The 18,831-nt window shown below is 35.3% G+C and overlaps 1 protein-coding gene across 2 annotated transcripts in view; it reads left to right on the forward strand.

The window, feature by feature from the left end:
* Nucleotides 1-18,831, forward strand: part of LOC150084356 (myotubularin-related protein 9) — a 141,911-nt gene that overhangs the window by 79,378 nt on the left and 43,702 nt on the right. For both annotated transcript variants that reach the window (XM_090375187.1, XM_090375188.1), the window contains exons 8-9: nt 4,207-4,332; nt 14,847-15,094. In XM_090375187.1, the coding sequence (XP_090231313.1) occupies nt 4,207-4,332; nt 14,847-15,094 (374 nt within the window). The remainder of the gene's footprint in view (nt 1-4,206; nt 4,333-14,846; nt 15,095-18,831) is intronic.

Raw genomic sequence — 18,831 nt, forward strand, 5'->3', positions numbered from 1 at the left:
CTTGCAACTTACTTCTGTAGTGTGTGCTCTCCTGTGCTGTGGAAGTTTGGTCTACAGCATCACCCACCAGCCTCAGGAAACTCTGGGGCCTCGAATTCTGGTGCTGAAGTGGGCCAACTTGTGATTGCACCAGATCTACATATCTAAATTTGCACTCTGCTCCAACCTGCAATACACACCCACAGTCCATAGAGCCCATGTGCTAAAACTAAAGGCATTCCTTCATCTGTGCTCAGCTAAGCATGATCACATCAACATCTGGAATATGGTTGGTTGGCGGCTGCCAGGCAGACATCTCCGCAGTATCCCCCTCCTTGTGCTCAAAGTTTGATACATTTTTTAGATATTTTACGTTTTTTATGGTACTGTCTAAGTAGCAACATAACCAGAAAAATCACATTGAAAAATAAAAATTTTTATGTAATAGTGTCTTTTTTTAGTACTGTTTTACCATTTTAAATTATTTTAATACTGCTCTAACTGAAGCTATCTCTTGAGACTCAAACATATTCATTTTCTAGAAATATTTGGATAATGTTATTCAAAAGAAAAAAGAATTTTGGCAATTATGAATATGACATTATACTTTTACAGTGGCTGTTGTACTGTTTAAAAAAAGTAAAAATTAATGAAAAATATTCATAAATAGCCATGTTACTAAAGAGTCTGCTGCTATCTGACTAGGAGAGTCTCACATCTCCTAAACTAGGTTTGTGGGGAGTTGACTAAGGTCCTGACCCAGTGTTTCCTACAGAATTAGTTTTAGGATTATAACCCACCCACATTAGTTGGTCCTCTCACTGGCAACATGCTAGGAATATTTCATTTCTGTAGGAAGAGGCACATAATATCTCTAGATTTAAATTCATGGTCTTATGCATTATTGTATGCCTGTGGTCATACACAAGGGATCAGCATTATAAAAAATTTACAAGTGGATGAGCTGGCATCTGTATCAAAGAGAAAAATCTGTACTTAAGGTAAGAAATTGTATTCAACATTCTGTAACATTTTGATAAAGAAGCATTAAATGATAAACTATCTATACCTATCAAGCAAGAAACAAAATTTTCAGAACAGTTCATAAAAAGGATTCAAAGTCAAGCAAAAGGTAAACATTTTCCAAGTTTCTTATTGCCCAAGAAGCATTGGGCAATAAGAATAAGAATATTCTTATTCTTATTATAAGAAGAATAAGAATAAGAATAATTGGAACTTAAGAATAAGTTCCATTGTTAAAATGTTTATACAGGTTATTCTCTGGACCAATTTTATCATTATGTCATATGGCAAACAAGCCATGGTTTTTATATTTGTGATAAAAGAAGTACTAACTATGCCTAAATTAATTCTAATATTAAAACAGAAAATAAATTTTAATTGGCAAAAAAATTTGCTTAAGAAAAATTCTTCATGAGATAGAACTTTGTTGGAAGAAATCTCAAAATAGAAGAAAAGTTTTAATGGAAGGAGTGACGTCATACTTAAGAGAATGAAGTACTTACAGGAAATGAATAAGCAATGAAAAGAGACCTGTTGTTTACACTGACAGAACATGGATCAACAGTAATTAGACATGTGAAAAATGTTGTTCAGAAGAAACAGTTATTGTTCCAATGGTAATGAAAATGATTATTAAAAAAATTCATTAATAATTATATTAAATATTATGTTTTTAGTAGGTTTTCACTACTGAATTTCTTAGTTTTTTTTTTTCATATTTTTGTGTTGTATATTTATGTATTTTTAAATATTATCTACCAGTAACATGCTCTGAATGGAAATAGTCGAAGCTCTTTATAGCAACCCTCTTATTAACGTCCCACCTGCTATAACATCCTATGTGGTTGGTCATGCCCAATTTCTTATTGAACAATCGATATAATGCCCTTCCGATATAATGTCCGTTTTCTCATTCTCCTGGGTGGGGGTCATTATATACAGTTTCAACTGTAGTGTTTTATAGGCACAGGTTTTATTTTATAGGTAGTTCAGTTTTAAGAAATTCAAAGGTCAACTGGATAGTTGTAAGCTAGCAATAAGCTAGAGAATCTTGTAATAACTGAGAGTAAAGTGGAGGAGAAATTGTTGAAGATAAACACAAGAAAGGCACCCGGGGTGGATGGGATCTATCCAGTTATGTTAAAGGAGGCAGCAAAGGAAGTAAGCAAACCCTTAGCCATAATTATGAGAGCTTCCTTGGACTCAGGGGAGGTACCCACAGACTGGAGATGTGCAAATGTTACCCCAATTCACAAAGGAGGATCAAAGGCTGACACAAGTAATTATAGACCTGTGAGTTTAACTTCTGTTCCAGGAAAATTAACGGAGGCACTAGTTAAAGAAGCACTTCAGGATCATTTAGACAAGACTTCAGCTATAGCTCGGACACAGCATGGTTTTGTTAAGGGGAAGTCTTGCCTGACCAATTTGATTGGATACTATGATGCAGTCACAAAGGAACTGGATGCAGGGAATAACTTTGACATTATATACTTGGATCTTAGAAAGGCTTTTGATACTGTTGCACATGGAAGACTGCTGCACAAATTGGAGCAGTGTGGCATTGGAGGCAAATTGCTGCTGTGGATAAAGGGGTGGTTGAGGGGGAGAAGACAGAGAGTGGTAATCAATGGACACTGCTCGTCGTGGACTAATGTTATTAGTGGAGTACCTCAGGGCTCAGTGTTGGGTCCATTATTGTTTTCTGTATTCATAAATGATATTGATGAGGGTATATCAAGCTTAATGTTGAAGTTTGCAGACGATACAAAGGTAGGCAGGGTTGTCAAGGACACTACTGACACTATGCTGCTGCAGCAGGATCTGGAAAGGTTGAGCAGATGGGCTGAGAGGTGGCAAATGAAGTTTAACATTGACAAATGTAAAGTACTACACATGGGAAACAGCAACCCCAGAGCAACGTATCAACTCTGTGGTACTACACTGACACCTATTTTCGAGAAATTCCCGACCAGGAGAAAAGCACCGAACATACCCAACCTCTACCCTCGCGGAAAGAGGAGATTCTGACTGTAGCTCGATCGTGCGACACCGGCAGTGGGAGCTAAGATAGACACTAACTAAGCAGATCAGCCAAACTAAAGCGAGCAATGTTCAGATGTGTCCAGTGACACACGCTTCCTGAAAGGAGAGTATACAGGGTGAAAGAAGATTAAGCATGCATGGCAAGCCATGTTCACTTGCTGCTAAGGACTCTTCTAAATCCATCACAGACATTTTTGTTCAATTAGACACTTTGGAGGAAGCATGAATAATCATATTTTTGGTCTCTGGATGTGTTTTGTAATATTGTGATATTCATGCCAAAATATATTCAAGGTATTATATTATCCATGACTGGAAAAGATCAATGTGTGGTGAAAAGATCAATGTGTGGAAAGATCAGTGTGTGGAAAAGATCAATGTGTGGTATTAGGTGAGTGGTAATATTTCAACAAACACTGAGTACATAATGAAATGTAGCCTATTGGTCAATATACATATATGCAGTAATAAACGGCAGATATATTTGTTTTCTCTGCTTGGTTTTATTGAAATAATATTTTCATTCTTTTTTTAAATAAAAGTAAACTCCACTATATTGTAATTGCATAATAATTTGTAATAATTACCTAACTGATATTTACATGTTAAACATTAACATAGGTAAATTGTTCATATAAACTATGCAGTTACAAATGCAATGCAGTACATTGTACCTTTATTTAAAAGTAGTTATTTTCTTTCTTTATTATGTCCTTCAGTTTCTTTATAATTTTTATTGTTGTTTGGTTATTTTATTATAGGGGATATTTTCATTCAATATTATGTCCTTTAGTTCCTTTATAATAATTATTATTATTTGGTTATTTTATTGTAGGAGTGTTTTGTGTGTCTCATGAAAAAAAAAAAAAAAATTAGATGATTCAGACTTTAATTTCATTTACTTTATGGTCTCAATTTCAAATTGAGGTTTAATGATAACTATATTTTGCAATTTTTTTTTCTGTGCATGAACATTGTCCTACCCTGCCTTGGTTTTAAAGTATGTGAATACTTTTTCTTACTTTTCTTTACATAATATTCCTGTTCATTTAGCTTTATCTGTAAATTTACATATAAGTAGTTGACTGTGGTGACTGAAAGTTAATCGGGTGTTATTTCAATTAAAGTAGCATATAAATTTTATCATTTTTCTTATAGCATGCAATGATGGTAATAGCAGCATGGACAAATGGCTGTCAAGATTAGAATCTTCTGGATGGTTAAGTCATGCTAAGGATGTTTTGACTTGTGCTTGTGTGATTGCTCAATGTCTTGGACAAGAAGGTACAGTGATGGTTTTAATTTTTTATATCCTTCCCATCTATTTAAGATTTTTAGTTTTTCACAGAAGCCAGTAATAGTGAATGTTCCAAATTCATGTTGTCTGAAATGTTGTCAAAGTGTGGTCACCAACATATACTGTTCAGCTGTCAAATTATTGTGAAACTTTTTTTTTTTTAATAGTTATTTGTAAGGATATAATGCCTAAGTTAGCTGATGATACAGAAGAGGGTACAGTTGTTAATGACAGTAGAATGTGTGCTACTTTAAAAAGATCCAGATAAACTAGGCAGATGGGCAGAAAAATGGCAATTGAAATTTAACATGTATAAATTCAAGGTACTGCATTTGGTTAGCATTAATCCCAAAATAATATGCATAATGTCTGGGAAATAACAAACACAAGGTAGTTGATAAGGAAAAAGATGTAGGAGTAATTGTGCAGCCTGACTTGAAATTCTCTGAACACTACAGACAGGCTGCTAGAATAGTTCATGAGTTTATGTTAATAATATATTGTCTCTTTGTAGTAGGGACAAAGCTGGGATTACGTTATATAAAAAAAATGATTAGGCCACATCTGAATACTGCATACAAGTTTGGAAACCTCATTTTAGGAAGGACATGGATCTCTTGGAAAAGTGCAGAAAAGGGAAATAAAATTATTTGGGAACACAAAAGGATATTCTTACTAAAATAGACTGGAGTTCTGTAAATTGCAGTCTCTGGAAACTAGGCATCTGTTCTGACCTAATTGAAGTGTATGTGACTTTAAAAGGATTAATTAACTTAAATACTGATGATAACTCTACCCTTTTTCTGATGGTGTATACAAGGAAATATAAATTTAAATTGAAAAAAGATGGTTGCAGAATAGATATCCAGAAATTTCCATTTAGCCAGACAAGGCAGGATATTGGAATTGAAGGCACAGTAGTGGTGACCACTCTTCTTCCATTTATGGATTTGATTCCTGTCAGGATGGGAGTAACTTTTATTTGCTATTTTTTTAAACTTAGTATTTCAGTAATTGGTCTCAGAAATAAGGGGTTCATGATTTTTTTTTTATTGGAAATGTTAGTTTTTCATTCTGCAAGCAGAAAAGCTGATTGTAGAATATACGATCACATTATACACTCTGCTAATTGCAGGGTATATGATTGTAGAGTAAGAAATTCATAGAAACAATGTATTGATATATGTTATGGCTGTAGTTGTCTTGGTATATACTATAAATAATCCATCCCATTAAAGGCAAGATGTCAATGCACACACACACTCACTCACTCACTCACTCTTCTATATTGAATAATCCATGGTATCAGATAATTTGAAGTCTGACTACATGTTTTGGCAGATAGAGTTTTGTATGCAATGTGTGCAATAAATTGTTATTTTGGTATTTCCCATTCTGATTAGTTGTGTGTAAAGTGTATATTTCTTGAAAGGAAGTATGGGCTCTACATGATGATTAAAACACCAGTTTTAAAATGAACTTTCAAACTGTGTGTAGGGTCAATCCTGTAATATTTAAAGACCTCTTTATTTTAGCTCTTTATCTGGTGTGAACAAAATATGAATGCAAACAAAGAAACTAAAGTACCAAATGTGAGCAGTTCTACAAGATTCATACAGGTATAGAGGATGAGCTGTGAGAGTGCTCCAATGACGTGTCACTGTTTTTGATAGATTTTGATTGTAGCTCCACTGAGCATACTCTGAGGTGATATTTATAGTGTGTACACATCAGAATGTAAAACAGCTTCCATCTGTATAAAGTGTATGAAAATATATGACTTGAAAGATATTTTGAGAGTGGCTGCATCATTTGGAAGGAAGTAACCCGTATGATGGTTATTAACGTGTTTATTATTAGCTTATGGTCTTGAACAAACCCTGATATTGCCTGGTACTTGAGTGAGATACACAGGGTGTGAAATATATGAAGTAGGGATGATTGATTTGTAACAAAAAAAAATGAGACTATAGTAACTTGGTAAGATGTGGCAGTTCATTTAATTCAATCAGTGTTAAATTCTGATATTTGTGATTATAATTCATGTAGTGAAACTACAGTAGCAATATTATAAATGAGCAAGGAAAAGTAGTACTCAGAAGTGCTCATGGAAGTACCAGCTGTCCTCCTTCGTGGGTCACACTGGTCTGCACATAGCACATGTGTGTGTGTCAGATACTGAAAGAAACATGAATTATTTTCATGTATTGGCCCCTGCACATAAACACTATCACCTGACTAACAACACTTGGGAATATTTGCATAATTTTATGAATTTTATTGAAATATTATAATATTTAGTGTTATCTTATTTAAGTATTACCATTAACTTTTAGTTTTTATTATTATTTATTTATTATATTTTTTATGGCTGATGCAGTGTAACCTTGCATCTTTCCATCATTTTGCCAATATTAATACCATTTTCAGCCAAAAACGGTTTCACAAAAAGTACATTACACCAGAGCTTGATTATAGTGAGGAAGCAATCACTAGATTACAATTTCTCTTTTTGATTTATAGGAACTTCCCGACTTACGTAATACTTGACTTACAGAAATTTGACTTTACTTAAGGTTTTGCTGGCCGGTGCAAACTTAAAAAAATCGTGGAAACATATTTTGCATCCCATAGGAATAAATGAAGGTAAATTTGCATCCCATAGGAATAAATGGAATAAATAAATATCATGATGTGAACCCAATAACATTGTTGTTTTTTTTTTTTTTTTTGTAATTCATTCCAAGTCTTTGGAAGTTGAAAATTTCGCTATATTACTAAGCTATTTATCTCTCTAAAAGGTCATATTTATAATGGAAATTGCTCTACCCTTTCATGGCTATCTTATGTTCCCATTATAAGAATCAGTTTTTGAATGCTTTATGATATTTTTCTAAAACACATTTCTGGAGGTCACTACCATAAAACAATAAAAACAATTTGCACTTTCCGGTTTATTGGGCTTTTCTGTTAGCGCAATCTATTATAAATGGGTAGTAAACTCAGTCTTATTGCATTTGCGATAATATCGATAACTGGAATTGTGGGGGTTTTTACTCTATTATGTTCAAATGTGTTCCCCTTCATTGAAATCTTCAATCACATAAAAACAAATTTCAGAAACTTCTCTTCATTCCTATCTACATATTACAATGATGAAGGAAAAGCGACCAACGAAAAGTGCAATTGGTAGTAGTGCCAGGAAACAAAACAAAATTGATTTAGAAATGAAGATGAAAATGATTAAGAAGTACAAAGCAGGACAAAGTTTGTCATCTATTGCAAGGGAATTAGGTCTCGCTGCTTCAACAGTGAATACTATTTTAAAGGACAGTGCACATATAAAATAACATGTCAAAGGATCAATGTACTTAAGATCAACAGTGATCACAAAACAGCATTCAGGAGCTATATCAAAGATGGAACAGCTGTTAATAATATGGATGGAAAATCAGATTCAGAAGCGAGTGCCCCTGAGTCTAATGACCATTCAAGCAAAAGCAACAAGTATTCATAAAGATATTAAGGATAAGTATGGCAAACTCCAACCCAAATTTGTGGCAAGCAACAGGTGGTTTAATAGGTTCAAGCATCGCACTGGTTTCCACAACTTTAAATTATGTGGTGAAGTTGTCAGTGCCAATTCTGCAGCTGCAGAGAAATTTTGTGATGTGTTGAAAAAAATTATTGTTGAAGATGGCTATTCAATGTAGCAAATTTTTCTTATTGACGAGACTGCTCTGTATTGGAAAAAAATACCGGATTGAACATACATTGCCAAAGAGGAAAATACAATGCCAGGTTTCAAGGCATCAAAAGATAGGGCCACGCTCTTGCTTGGGGCTAATGAGTGGCAGATTAAAACCACTGCTTGTGTACCATTGTGGAAATCCTCGTGCATTAAAGGGCATCAATAAAGCCACTCTACCCGTGCATTTCCGATCAAGCCAGAGAGCATGGATAACAATATCTCTCTTTGAAGATTGGTTTAAATGCTCCTTTATTCCTGAGGTTCAAAAATATTGTAAAGACAATGACGTTCCTTTCAAGATTTTGCTTGTATTAGATAATGCTCCTGGACATCCTATACATCTAGATGATTTCAATTTGAACGTGAGAGTCATATTTCTACTGCCAAACACGACTTCACTCATCCAACCTACGGATCAGGGTGTTATTTCGAATTTAAAAGCATACTATTTATGCACAACATTTGCTCAGGCATTGTCTACAGTAGAAGATGAGGAAAATTTTACGTTCAGAGACTTTTAGAAATCTTACAATATTTACCCCGGCATCTTAAACATTAATAAGGCTTGGGTGGAAATTACTAAAAGTTGTTTAAATGGTGCATGGAAGAAAATGTGGCCACGGTACGTAAAAGGCTTCGAAGGATTTGAAAAAGACAAATCATATGAAGAGTTTACAGATAAGATTGTAAAGGTTGCAAAGCTACTTCAGTTAGAGGTTGATGCCAAAGACGTGGAGGAGTTAATAGAGGAAGAAGAGAAGGAATTATCTAATGAAGAACTTATTGACTTGCAGGCAGTGACAGTGAAAGAAGAAAATGCTGACGAAGCTCAAGATGAACCAAATGAGGCACCGAAATGCTTCATCACCAGAGAGATGGCAGTGGTGAGGTTTGAGAAGATGGATCCTGACAACGAATGATTGTTAAAAGTTAACAGAGGGGTGAATGATATGCTTGCTTGCTACAAAGAAACCTACGATGAAAAGAAAAAAGCCCTCGTCCAGTCATCCATTAATCATAAGGTTGAGCGGCCGACCCTTTCTAAATCTCCACAGCCCTCAATCTCCACAGTGGCGTACTTATCAGCTGAAGACGTTGATTCTGGCAACGGTGCTCAAGAGGTAAAACTTACTGATGTTATGCCTGTCTCCTCTCTTTTTTTGTAATTTTATTATTTTGGAATTTTTTTAATTGCACGCTTTTGTAATTTTTCCTGCGCATGAGATAAAAAATTAAATAAATACAATAAATAATTTTATTTACATGTTCGTTGAACCTTTCTTTTTTGATTCAATCAATTCAGTGAGTGCTGCACAAGCATGGGGGGCGCCTCCGTAGCCAGGTGGGAAGGAGCAGCAGCAGCAGTGCGTAGCACACGCTTCTTGATTAGACCAGGGTTCAAGCCCGTCACCACCAAATACGGAGGATGCGGAAAGGTCAGGGAATGACCACCGCATATCCCGGAGCAATATGGCCTTAGTTGCTAATGCTCCTAAAAACCAAATAACAAACAACAAACAAACAAGCATGGGGGAAATTCGGACTCACATAAAATCCGACTTATGTAGTGTTCCATGGAATGCAACCCTTACGTAAGTTGGGGAGTTCCTGTACACAGAATTTCTCAAATGATTCATAATTTTTATGAGGAGCCTGATTGATATAGGCTCTTTATTTGATACCCCTACATAAAGAAATTATATTTTAACCCTTTCAGAAGTACTTCCCTTAGATCTACTTTTTTCCTGTTTGGGGAGTATATATGTAGATTTTCATTTTGAAAATTTTTAGTATGTGTTGCCATCTAAAGCACATTTAAACTTACATTTAAATGCCATTTAAAGCACATCTGTACAAAGTTTTTATTTTTACAAAATTTCAAAATTCCATGAAAAAACTCACTCCACAGAGCCTGATGCTATTGAAACTTCACCACAGGAAATCCACCCACATGTGCCACACTCACTTACCTAAAGGTTAATAAACATACCTGAACTTACTCATTCAGATGAGTGTTTTCCCTTCAATGTAGCAACCTTTAGAGGATATATATTTATTCCAGTAATATTACCATTATTAAAACATTTTTTGATCTTCCTCTTTTGCACCTAATTTCAAAGCCTGTGTTACCTTCTTTTGACTGTCTTCATTGTTGGAAAATCTTTATCCTTCATGGGTGGAGATCATTTTTGAAAATTGCCAGTCATTCAGATAAAGTCTTGCAAATAAAGTGGGTTGATCAAGCTGGGAGATCAAATGTAGGCATTATAGGAATAGCCGAAACATAGTACCACTGTGGCATAAAGGATGCAGAATACGGGTGTAGAAAGTTTGTGTGCAGAAAGGAGAGAAGAAGATGTGTCTGGTGTGATATGAACACTGGGAAAACAAATATGATTGTGGAAGTATGTTATAGACTAATTGACTGTGATGAATACAATGGACTATACAGACACAGTGTGGGCCAACAATCAGAATGTATTATTATACAGGAATTTAACTTTTCAGATATTGATTGGAACTTTTGGGATGGTTGTTGACTCAGTAGCAGAACATTTCTGGATTTACTGAATGAATGCTATACCTGCATGTTAGAGAGGCAACAAGAACTTTCTCTTGTTGCCCCCCCTAACAGATACGAGGGGGTATCAAAAAATTCGTACTGTGACCTACATAAAATATCAATAGAAAGATGCTGTTTTTAATATAAGTTTTCTACATATTCAATAACTAACATGTGAAATTTCATTCCCATAGGTGATCATACACCATTGGTGGAGCCCGGAATATGTGGAAGGATGCTATGGTTGACAAAGTGGAGTATTGAGCAGTGATCAAGTAGTGATCAGGGCAAGAAAGCTCAGGAAATCGATGAAGAAATGAAAGCTGTGTATGGGAAGAATTGTCCATCCTATGACACTGTAAAAAAGTGGAAATGGTAGTTCCAGTAATATTACCATTACTGGAACTCCCATTTCCTCACATTTGTGGTTGTACAAATGTCTTTGATGAGCCAAGAGAAGGAAGGCCATTAAAATCCACAGACAGTGAGACAGTTGCAAAGGTTGAGCAGCTGGTGCTGCGTGACAGATGTGTGACAATTAATTTCGTCACAAGTTCAGTGGGAATTAGTTATGGGTCTGCCCACAGCATTTTACATGACCATCTGCACATGTCTAAGGTCTCCACACGATGGGTTCCAAGATTGCTGATGCCTTTGCAGAAGCAGTGTCAAATGCAATGTTCTTGCCAACTGTTGGATTTGTGTGATGCAGATGTTGAGAACCTTTTTGATAGGTTGGTGACAAATGATGAATGCTGGACGTACCAGTATGATCCGGAGACTAAAGACATGTCAAAGCAGTGGAAGCACACCTCCTCCCCACCTCCCGAAAAGATAAAGACCACTCCATCTGCAAAGAAGGTGATGTTGTCCTTGCTTTGGGACAGAAAAGGGGTTAACCTGACAGATTACCTACCTTGTGGTTCCACACTTAAGGAGAATACTACAGAAATCTTTTGAAAAAGTTACTCGATGCTTTGAAGGTGAAAAGACATGGAATGTTAACCAGAGGTGTCCATCTTCTGTCAGACAATGCACCAGCTCACATGGCTGTTGCCACCATCAACTTTGTTGCCCAGTGCAGCTTCGAACTACTGCAGCACCCTATTCTCATTGTATAAAAACATTAGGGGGTCCTGTTGTCTTGAAACTTTACTATATACATGTTGGACAGACAACTTGTGTGATCAAGACCCACTAATATTCATAAAATCGGACAAATGCTAAACTATTGTGATTTTCTTTTGTAGAGAATCTGAGTCCTCATTTTTAATTTAAATCAATGTCTTGAAATTTAACCAAATCAAAAATAAAAATAGAATACTAAATATAATGAATGGGATATTAAGATTATGTTTTTTAAGTCAGGAAATCTCTTACCTGAGATATTTTCCAGGAATAACTGCATTCATGTAAGATGTAATCAGAATAGATGGAAATTGTTTCAAAGACCTGCTTAAAGGAAGGGAAGACCTTAGCAACTAGACAAAGGAATAAAAACAAGCTTTTACCCTAAATCCATGCATGGGGAATAATTGAAAGTATAATGGGAGAAGATTACCCAAAGCTCGATGGGGGCTTTTCGTCTATACCATCTTCAAAGGGGAAGCGAGCACGTGTCGAAGGTTGTGTATATATATAGCCCCGGCATGTTCCAGTGCCGTATTTCAAAAGCATGGGGGGATGGAAAGAGTAGGCGAAAGGAAGAGAAGCAGGATAGAAGGAAAATTTCCCCTCCCTCGTATTTCACTAATAGTTTGGGAATTTGAAAATCTAGGAATTTAGAACAGCTTAAAGGTCATTTAGAGGAAAGAATATCAAAGTTTCCACTCAGAAATCTGGGTGCGTGACTACCTGTCCCCATTAGTAGAGGTCCAGAATGGGGTGGGCTGTTATGTTTTGTTATTAAATTTGAACTTGTAGGATATTTGTTGTAGATCCCACTCCTTTTTCAAAACATTGATTTAAATTAAAAATGAGGACTCAGATTCTCTACCAGAGAAAATTACAATAGTTTAGCATTTGTCTGATATTACGAATATTAGCGGGTCTCAATCACATAAGTTGTCTGTCCAACCACCCTGTTCTCCTGACCTATCACCATCAGACTTCTTCAAGAAATGAAGAAACTATTGCGTGGATGCCGCTTTGATTCGTCTCAGGAAATCATCAATGAAGTGGAATTGTGGTTTCAGCCAAAAAGTGCGGACTTCTATGATCAAGGCATTAAACAACTGATCCATAGATGGGTGAAATGTGTTACTATACATGGAGAGTACATAGAAAAGGATTAAAGTTCCTATGAATTTTCATCTTTCTAGGGCTATTATTTCTAGGTAAGGGTACGAACTTTTTGATACCCCCGTGTAGCTTGAGGACTTGTGATGATTAGCAATGATTCATCAACTGTTAAGAATTGTAAGGTAAAGGAACTGCTAGGTGGCAGTGATCATAATATATTGAAATGGATTTTAAATAAAGATATACCTGTTGTCAATAGCAAAGGGAAGGGTTTTGCTTTTTCAAAGGTGATTATAATGGTCTTAGAGTTTTTAAATTCTTTTCAATGTGACCAACTGATGCTGTTAACAAATGCTCAACTAAAGCATATTTTCTTCTACTAGAGCCTTCTTCTGTTAACTAGGTTAGGAACAATGTAAACTGTTGTAGTTAATAGAATACATTTGTTTTATAAAGCTGGAATTAATTGTAATGGAGGATGTACAAGGGGTTTTTGATGATATCATTGAGGAAGACTTAAGGGTTCAGGGAAAATTCAAGTGGTTAGGGGCAGTCATAAGAAGCTGGTTAGTGACATGGACCAACATCACACTTACACTCCTTCCTGTGGGTACTTTGTGCTTAGAAAGAAACATTGAAATAGGTTCAAAATTCACAGCTTTCATGTTCCATTAGGAAAAATCTGTTTAAGCTGCTATAATGGGTTCACGAGGGTTGTAAAAAAAAAAAAGCCAAAAAATACAAAATTTAATTTATCTATATAGTAATGTGAGGAGTATTGTATATAAATTAAATGAATTTGTGTATAATAAGACTACCAAAGACATGGTGCCGTCCAGATTAAGGAAAGGGGTGAAAAATTTCATTGTTGTGAGTACAGCATGTTCAGTATAGACGGAAAGTTCGGAGGGAAGGAAAGTCATGCTTCATCTGTTCAAAAGCTCTCTGAAAGTGATCAGGCTATATCCAGAGTCAGATCAAGTTCAAATGGATGTTGGGTCTGTGTGGTGCCAGATAACTTGCGGTAAAGGGAAGTGATAATCGAGGTAGTTTTGATGTGGACCAAACAAATGTGGCGAAAATCTTCTTAGGCAGCCTGAATGGGCAGCTAAGTGTGATTGCCTCATTATGAGGCAACTTAAACCTGCCTCTTATATATTATAAATCAAAGACTGGCAATATGCTATTGGAAAACAGATTTTTGCGACATCTGGATGATTGTTATTTATTCCAATATATTGGAAAAAGTTCAAGGGGCTTTAGTATCCTTGATTTGGTTCTCACCAAGAATCCAAACTGCATCCAAAATTTAACATTGCAGGAATTAATAGCAGTTAGTGACCACAATGTCATAAAATGGGTGGCATCCAAAGAGATTTCTGTGGCCAGAAGAAAAGGTGAGAGCTTCAAGAGATGGACTTTAGTGGAGTGAGGTATTTCTTGGGTTCTATTAACTTAAGGGAAAAGTGACAAGGAATCAGACTGCTACAAATTAAGTGATATATAGCAATCTTAGAGAAGAGTGTGGCAAAAATACTGAAGCTGAGCAGAGTGTATAGTATGCATCCTATAATACTAAAAAAAGCTTCATACAAGGGTATTCTCCCAATGGGAATGTTAATGAGATTGTCATTACAGTCTGAGACATTCCCCCTGGACCAGAGAAGTGGTAATATCTCCTCCATATTTTTTACCATTGAAAATTTCATTGCCATTTTTTAAAACTCAACAAATAGCCATAATGTAATTGTTCAGAATTGGACATGTTTATATGAAATTTTTCATTGTTTTCGAGTCATGAATCAGTCCTGAAAATACAACTCATATGTTATGAAAAACCCTCTCTCTCTCTCTCTCTCTCTCTCTCTCTCTCTCTCTCTGTGAAAACAATATTAAATTCACATACAACAAAACCACCATTCTCAAACATGAATATGATTTTTCAGGATCATGTGTGCTTGTTCATGGAGCTGAAGGAATGGATGCAACACTGCAAGTTTGTGCTCTAGCACAAATTATTCTCAATCCAGACTGCCGTACTGTTCATGGTTTTGAGGCTTTAGTGGAAAGAGAATGGTTGCAAGCTGGTCATCCCTTTTCTACACGATGCCATCATGGAGCTTATTCTTCAAATAATTTCCGAACTAAAGATCAGAGTCCAACATTCTTAATTTTTCTGGACTGTGTTTATCAGGTAATTATAAAAGTATTTTTTTAATTCTGGAAATAATTTAAAAATTCATTAATTTAATAATTAGCAGTACACTACTTAGAAAACCTGCAAAATTTTTTATACCACTATAGCAAATGCTTGTAAATATACAATTCATCTATAAATGATTTTATGATTTGAATAAGTATAAAATCATAAATTTTTATGATTTTATACTTTTATTCATCTGTTCATCAGAGCATGTGTAAGGTATCCAGTTGGAAAGATCAACTCAGAAAGTTTCAATTTCTTTTTTGCGTTGCAGCGTACTGCTTATACTTACTGCTAGGAAGTGCCATTTTCCTCAACATTGCAAAGTGGTATCTGTGTTGGAGAAGGCATTATGTGTGTTAGCTTTACATGAAATGATATCTACTGTTGCGGTACAATGATTCTTAGTTGAATTTTGTGAATGATGTTTGTGTTTATTTCTGATGATTTTTTTTGAGTGAAGAACTTGTTGAAAATATTGAATACAGGAACTCCCTAACTTACGTATTACTTGACTTACGGAATTTCGACTTTATGTTTTTGCCAGCCGGTGCAAATTTAAAAAAATCGTTGAAACGTATTTTGCATCCCATGGGAATAAATGGAGGCATCGTGAAAATATAATGTGAACCCAATAACACATTGTTTTTTTTTTGTAATTCGTTCCAAGTCCTTGGAAGTTGAAAATTTAGCTATATTACTAAGCTATTTATATCTCTAAAAGGTCATATTTATAATGGAAATTGCACTACCTTTTCATTGTTATCATATGATTCCGTTATAAGAATCAATTTTGAACGCTTTGTGATATTTTTCTAAAACACGTTTATGAAGGTCACTACCATAAAACAATAAAAACAATTTGCACTTTTTGGTTTATTGGTCTTTTCTGTTAGTGCATCTAATTATAAATGGGTAGTAAACTCGATCTTATTGCATTTATGATAATCCCGATAACTGGAATTGTGTGGGTTTTTACGCTATTATGTTGAAATGTGTTCCCCTTCACTGAAATCTTCAATCATATAAAAACAAATTTTCAGAAACTTCTCTTCATTCCTATTTACTTATTACAATGATGAAGGGAAAACAACCAGTGAAAAGTGCAAGTGGTAGTAGTGCCAGGAAACAAAACAAAATTGATTTAGAAATGAAGATGAAAATGATTAAGAAGTACAAAGCAGAACAAAGTTTGTCATCTATTCCAAGGGAATTAGGTCTCGCTGCTTCAACAGTGAATATTATTTTAAAGGACAGTTCACATATAAAAAAACATGTCAAAGGATCAATGTACTTAAGATCACAAAACAGCATTCAGGTGCTATATCGAAGATGGAACAGCTGTTAATAATATGGATGGAAAATCAGATTCAGAAGCGAATGCCCGCGAGTCTAATGACCATTCAAGCAAAAGCAACAAGTATTTATAAAGATATTAAGGATAAGTATGGTGAACCTCAACCCAAGTTCATGGCATACAAGGGGTGGTTTAATAGGTTCAAGCATTGCACTGGTTTCCACAACGTTAAAGTATGTGGTGAAGTCACCAGTGCCAATTCTGCAGCTGCAGAGAAATTTTGTGAGGTGCTGGAAAAAATTATTGATGAAGACAGCTATTCAGTGCAGCAAATTTTTAATGTTGACGAGATTGCTCTGAATTGGAAAAAAATGACGGACTGAACATACATTGCCAAAGAAGACAATACAATGCCAGGTTTCAAGGTGTCAAAAGATAGGGCCATGCTCTTGCTTGGGGCTAATGAGCAGGAGATTACAGATTAAAACCACTGCTTGTGTGCCATTGTGGAAATCCTTGTGCATTTAAGGGCATCAAATAAAGGCACCATACCCATGCATTTCCCCAGAGAGCATGGATAACAATATCGCTCTTTGAAGATTGGTTTAAATGCTGCTTCATTCTTAAGGTTGAAAAATATTATAAAGATAACGACATTCCTTTCAAGATTTTGCTTGTATTAGATAATGCTCCTGGATATCCTAAACATCTAGATGATTTCAATTCGGACGTGAGAGTCATATTTCTTCTACCAAGCATGACTTCACTCATCCAACCTATGGATTAGGGTGTTATTTTGAATTTAAAAGCATACTATTTATGCACAACATTTATTCAGGCATTGTCTGCAGTAAACAACAAGAAAAATTTTACGTTAAGAGAATTTTGGAAATCTTACAATATTTACCACGGCATCTTAAACATTAACCCTTTGCCTGTCCACATATATTTCCCATGTACTAAGCTGTACGTTCATTTGAAATAGTTACTTTTAATCCAGCTAGCAGCATTTTCGAAAGCTGTTACGATGTCTCTGCTGGGTGTGGCCAAAAAAAGTTCTATAAAAAGTTCTTTAAAACTCCAGCAAATGTGTATCACATGCGATGCACAAGCGTATAGAAAATACATCGTGTGTATCACATGTGATGCATGGGACAGGCAAAGGATTAATAAGGTCTGGATAGAAATTACTAAAAGTTGTTTATATGGTGCATGGAAGAAAATATGCCCATGGCATGTAAAAGGCTTCGAAGGATTTGAAAAAGACAAATCATATGAAGAGTTTACAGATAAGATTGTAAAGGTTGCAGAGCTACTTCAGTTGGAGGTTGATGTCAAAGACGTGGAGGAGTTAATAGAGGAAGAAGAGAAGGAATTATATAATGAAGAACTTATTGACTTGCAGGCAGCAACAGTGAAAGAACAAAATGCTGACGAAGCTCAAGATAAACCAAATGAGGTGCCAAGATGCTTCATCACCAGAGAGATGGCAATGGCGAGGTTTGAGAAGATGGATCCTGACAGCGAATGATTCTTAAAAGTTAACAGAGGGGTGAATGATATGCTTGCTTGCTACAAAGAAATCTACGACGAAAAGAAAAAATCCACTGTCCAGTCACCATTAATATGTTCTTTCGTAAGGTTGAGTGGCCGACTCCTTCTAAATCTCCACAGCTCTCAACATCCACAGCGGCGTACTTATCAGCTGAAGACATCGATTCTAGCAACGATGCTCAAGAGGTTAAACTTACTGATGTTATGCCTGTCTCCTCTCTTTTTATGTAATTTTATAATTTTGAAATTTTTTTAAATTGCACGTTTTTGTAATTTTCCTGCTCATGAAATAAAAAAATTGAATGAATACAATAATTCTATATAAATGTTTGTCGAACATTTTTTTTTTTTTTTTTTTGATTCATTCAATCCAGCGAGCACAGTTTCAAGTGCTGCACAAGCATGGGGGAGAAATGACCACCTGCATAGCGTTCCACGGAATGGAACCCCTGCGTAAGTCGGGGAGTTCTTGTCACTATTTTTTGTCATCAAAGAAATTTTATACGCTTTAATGCATTTCATTTTTGATCACACAATTATCTTCTCACTGAGGACTGAGGCTGAATATTCAATCCTAAAGCTTGGGCTTAGGCTCAGTTTAGAGACAAATACCATTATCTCTAGTTCTGTTTAAAAGTTTGGAATCACATCTCATTTTTCTTAATTTTCAAAGTTTTTGTGAAAATAGGACTAACTTGTTTCCAGTTTTTATTAAAATATTTTCTATTATGTATAAAAATCAAAAACTTAAATAATATATAAGAAATATTTAAGAAATTTCTAAAATATTTCACAGTATTTCAGAATGGTGCAGAAGACTCCTGAATGTAGTAGAACATTGTTAAAGACTATAAGAGGAAACCTCATGCCTTTATGT

Source organism: Mastigoproctus giganteus, chromosome 6 (assembly GCF_048544385.1).
Source record: "Mastigoproctus giganteus isolate SK-2022 chromosome 6, ASM4854438v1, whole genome shotgun sequence".
Taxonomy (NCBI): domain Eukaryota; kingdom Metazoa; phylum Arthropoda; class Arachnida; order Uropygi; family Thelyphonidae; genus Mastigoproctus; species Mastigoproctus giganteus.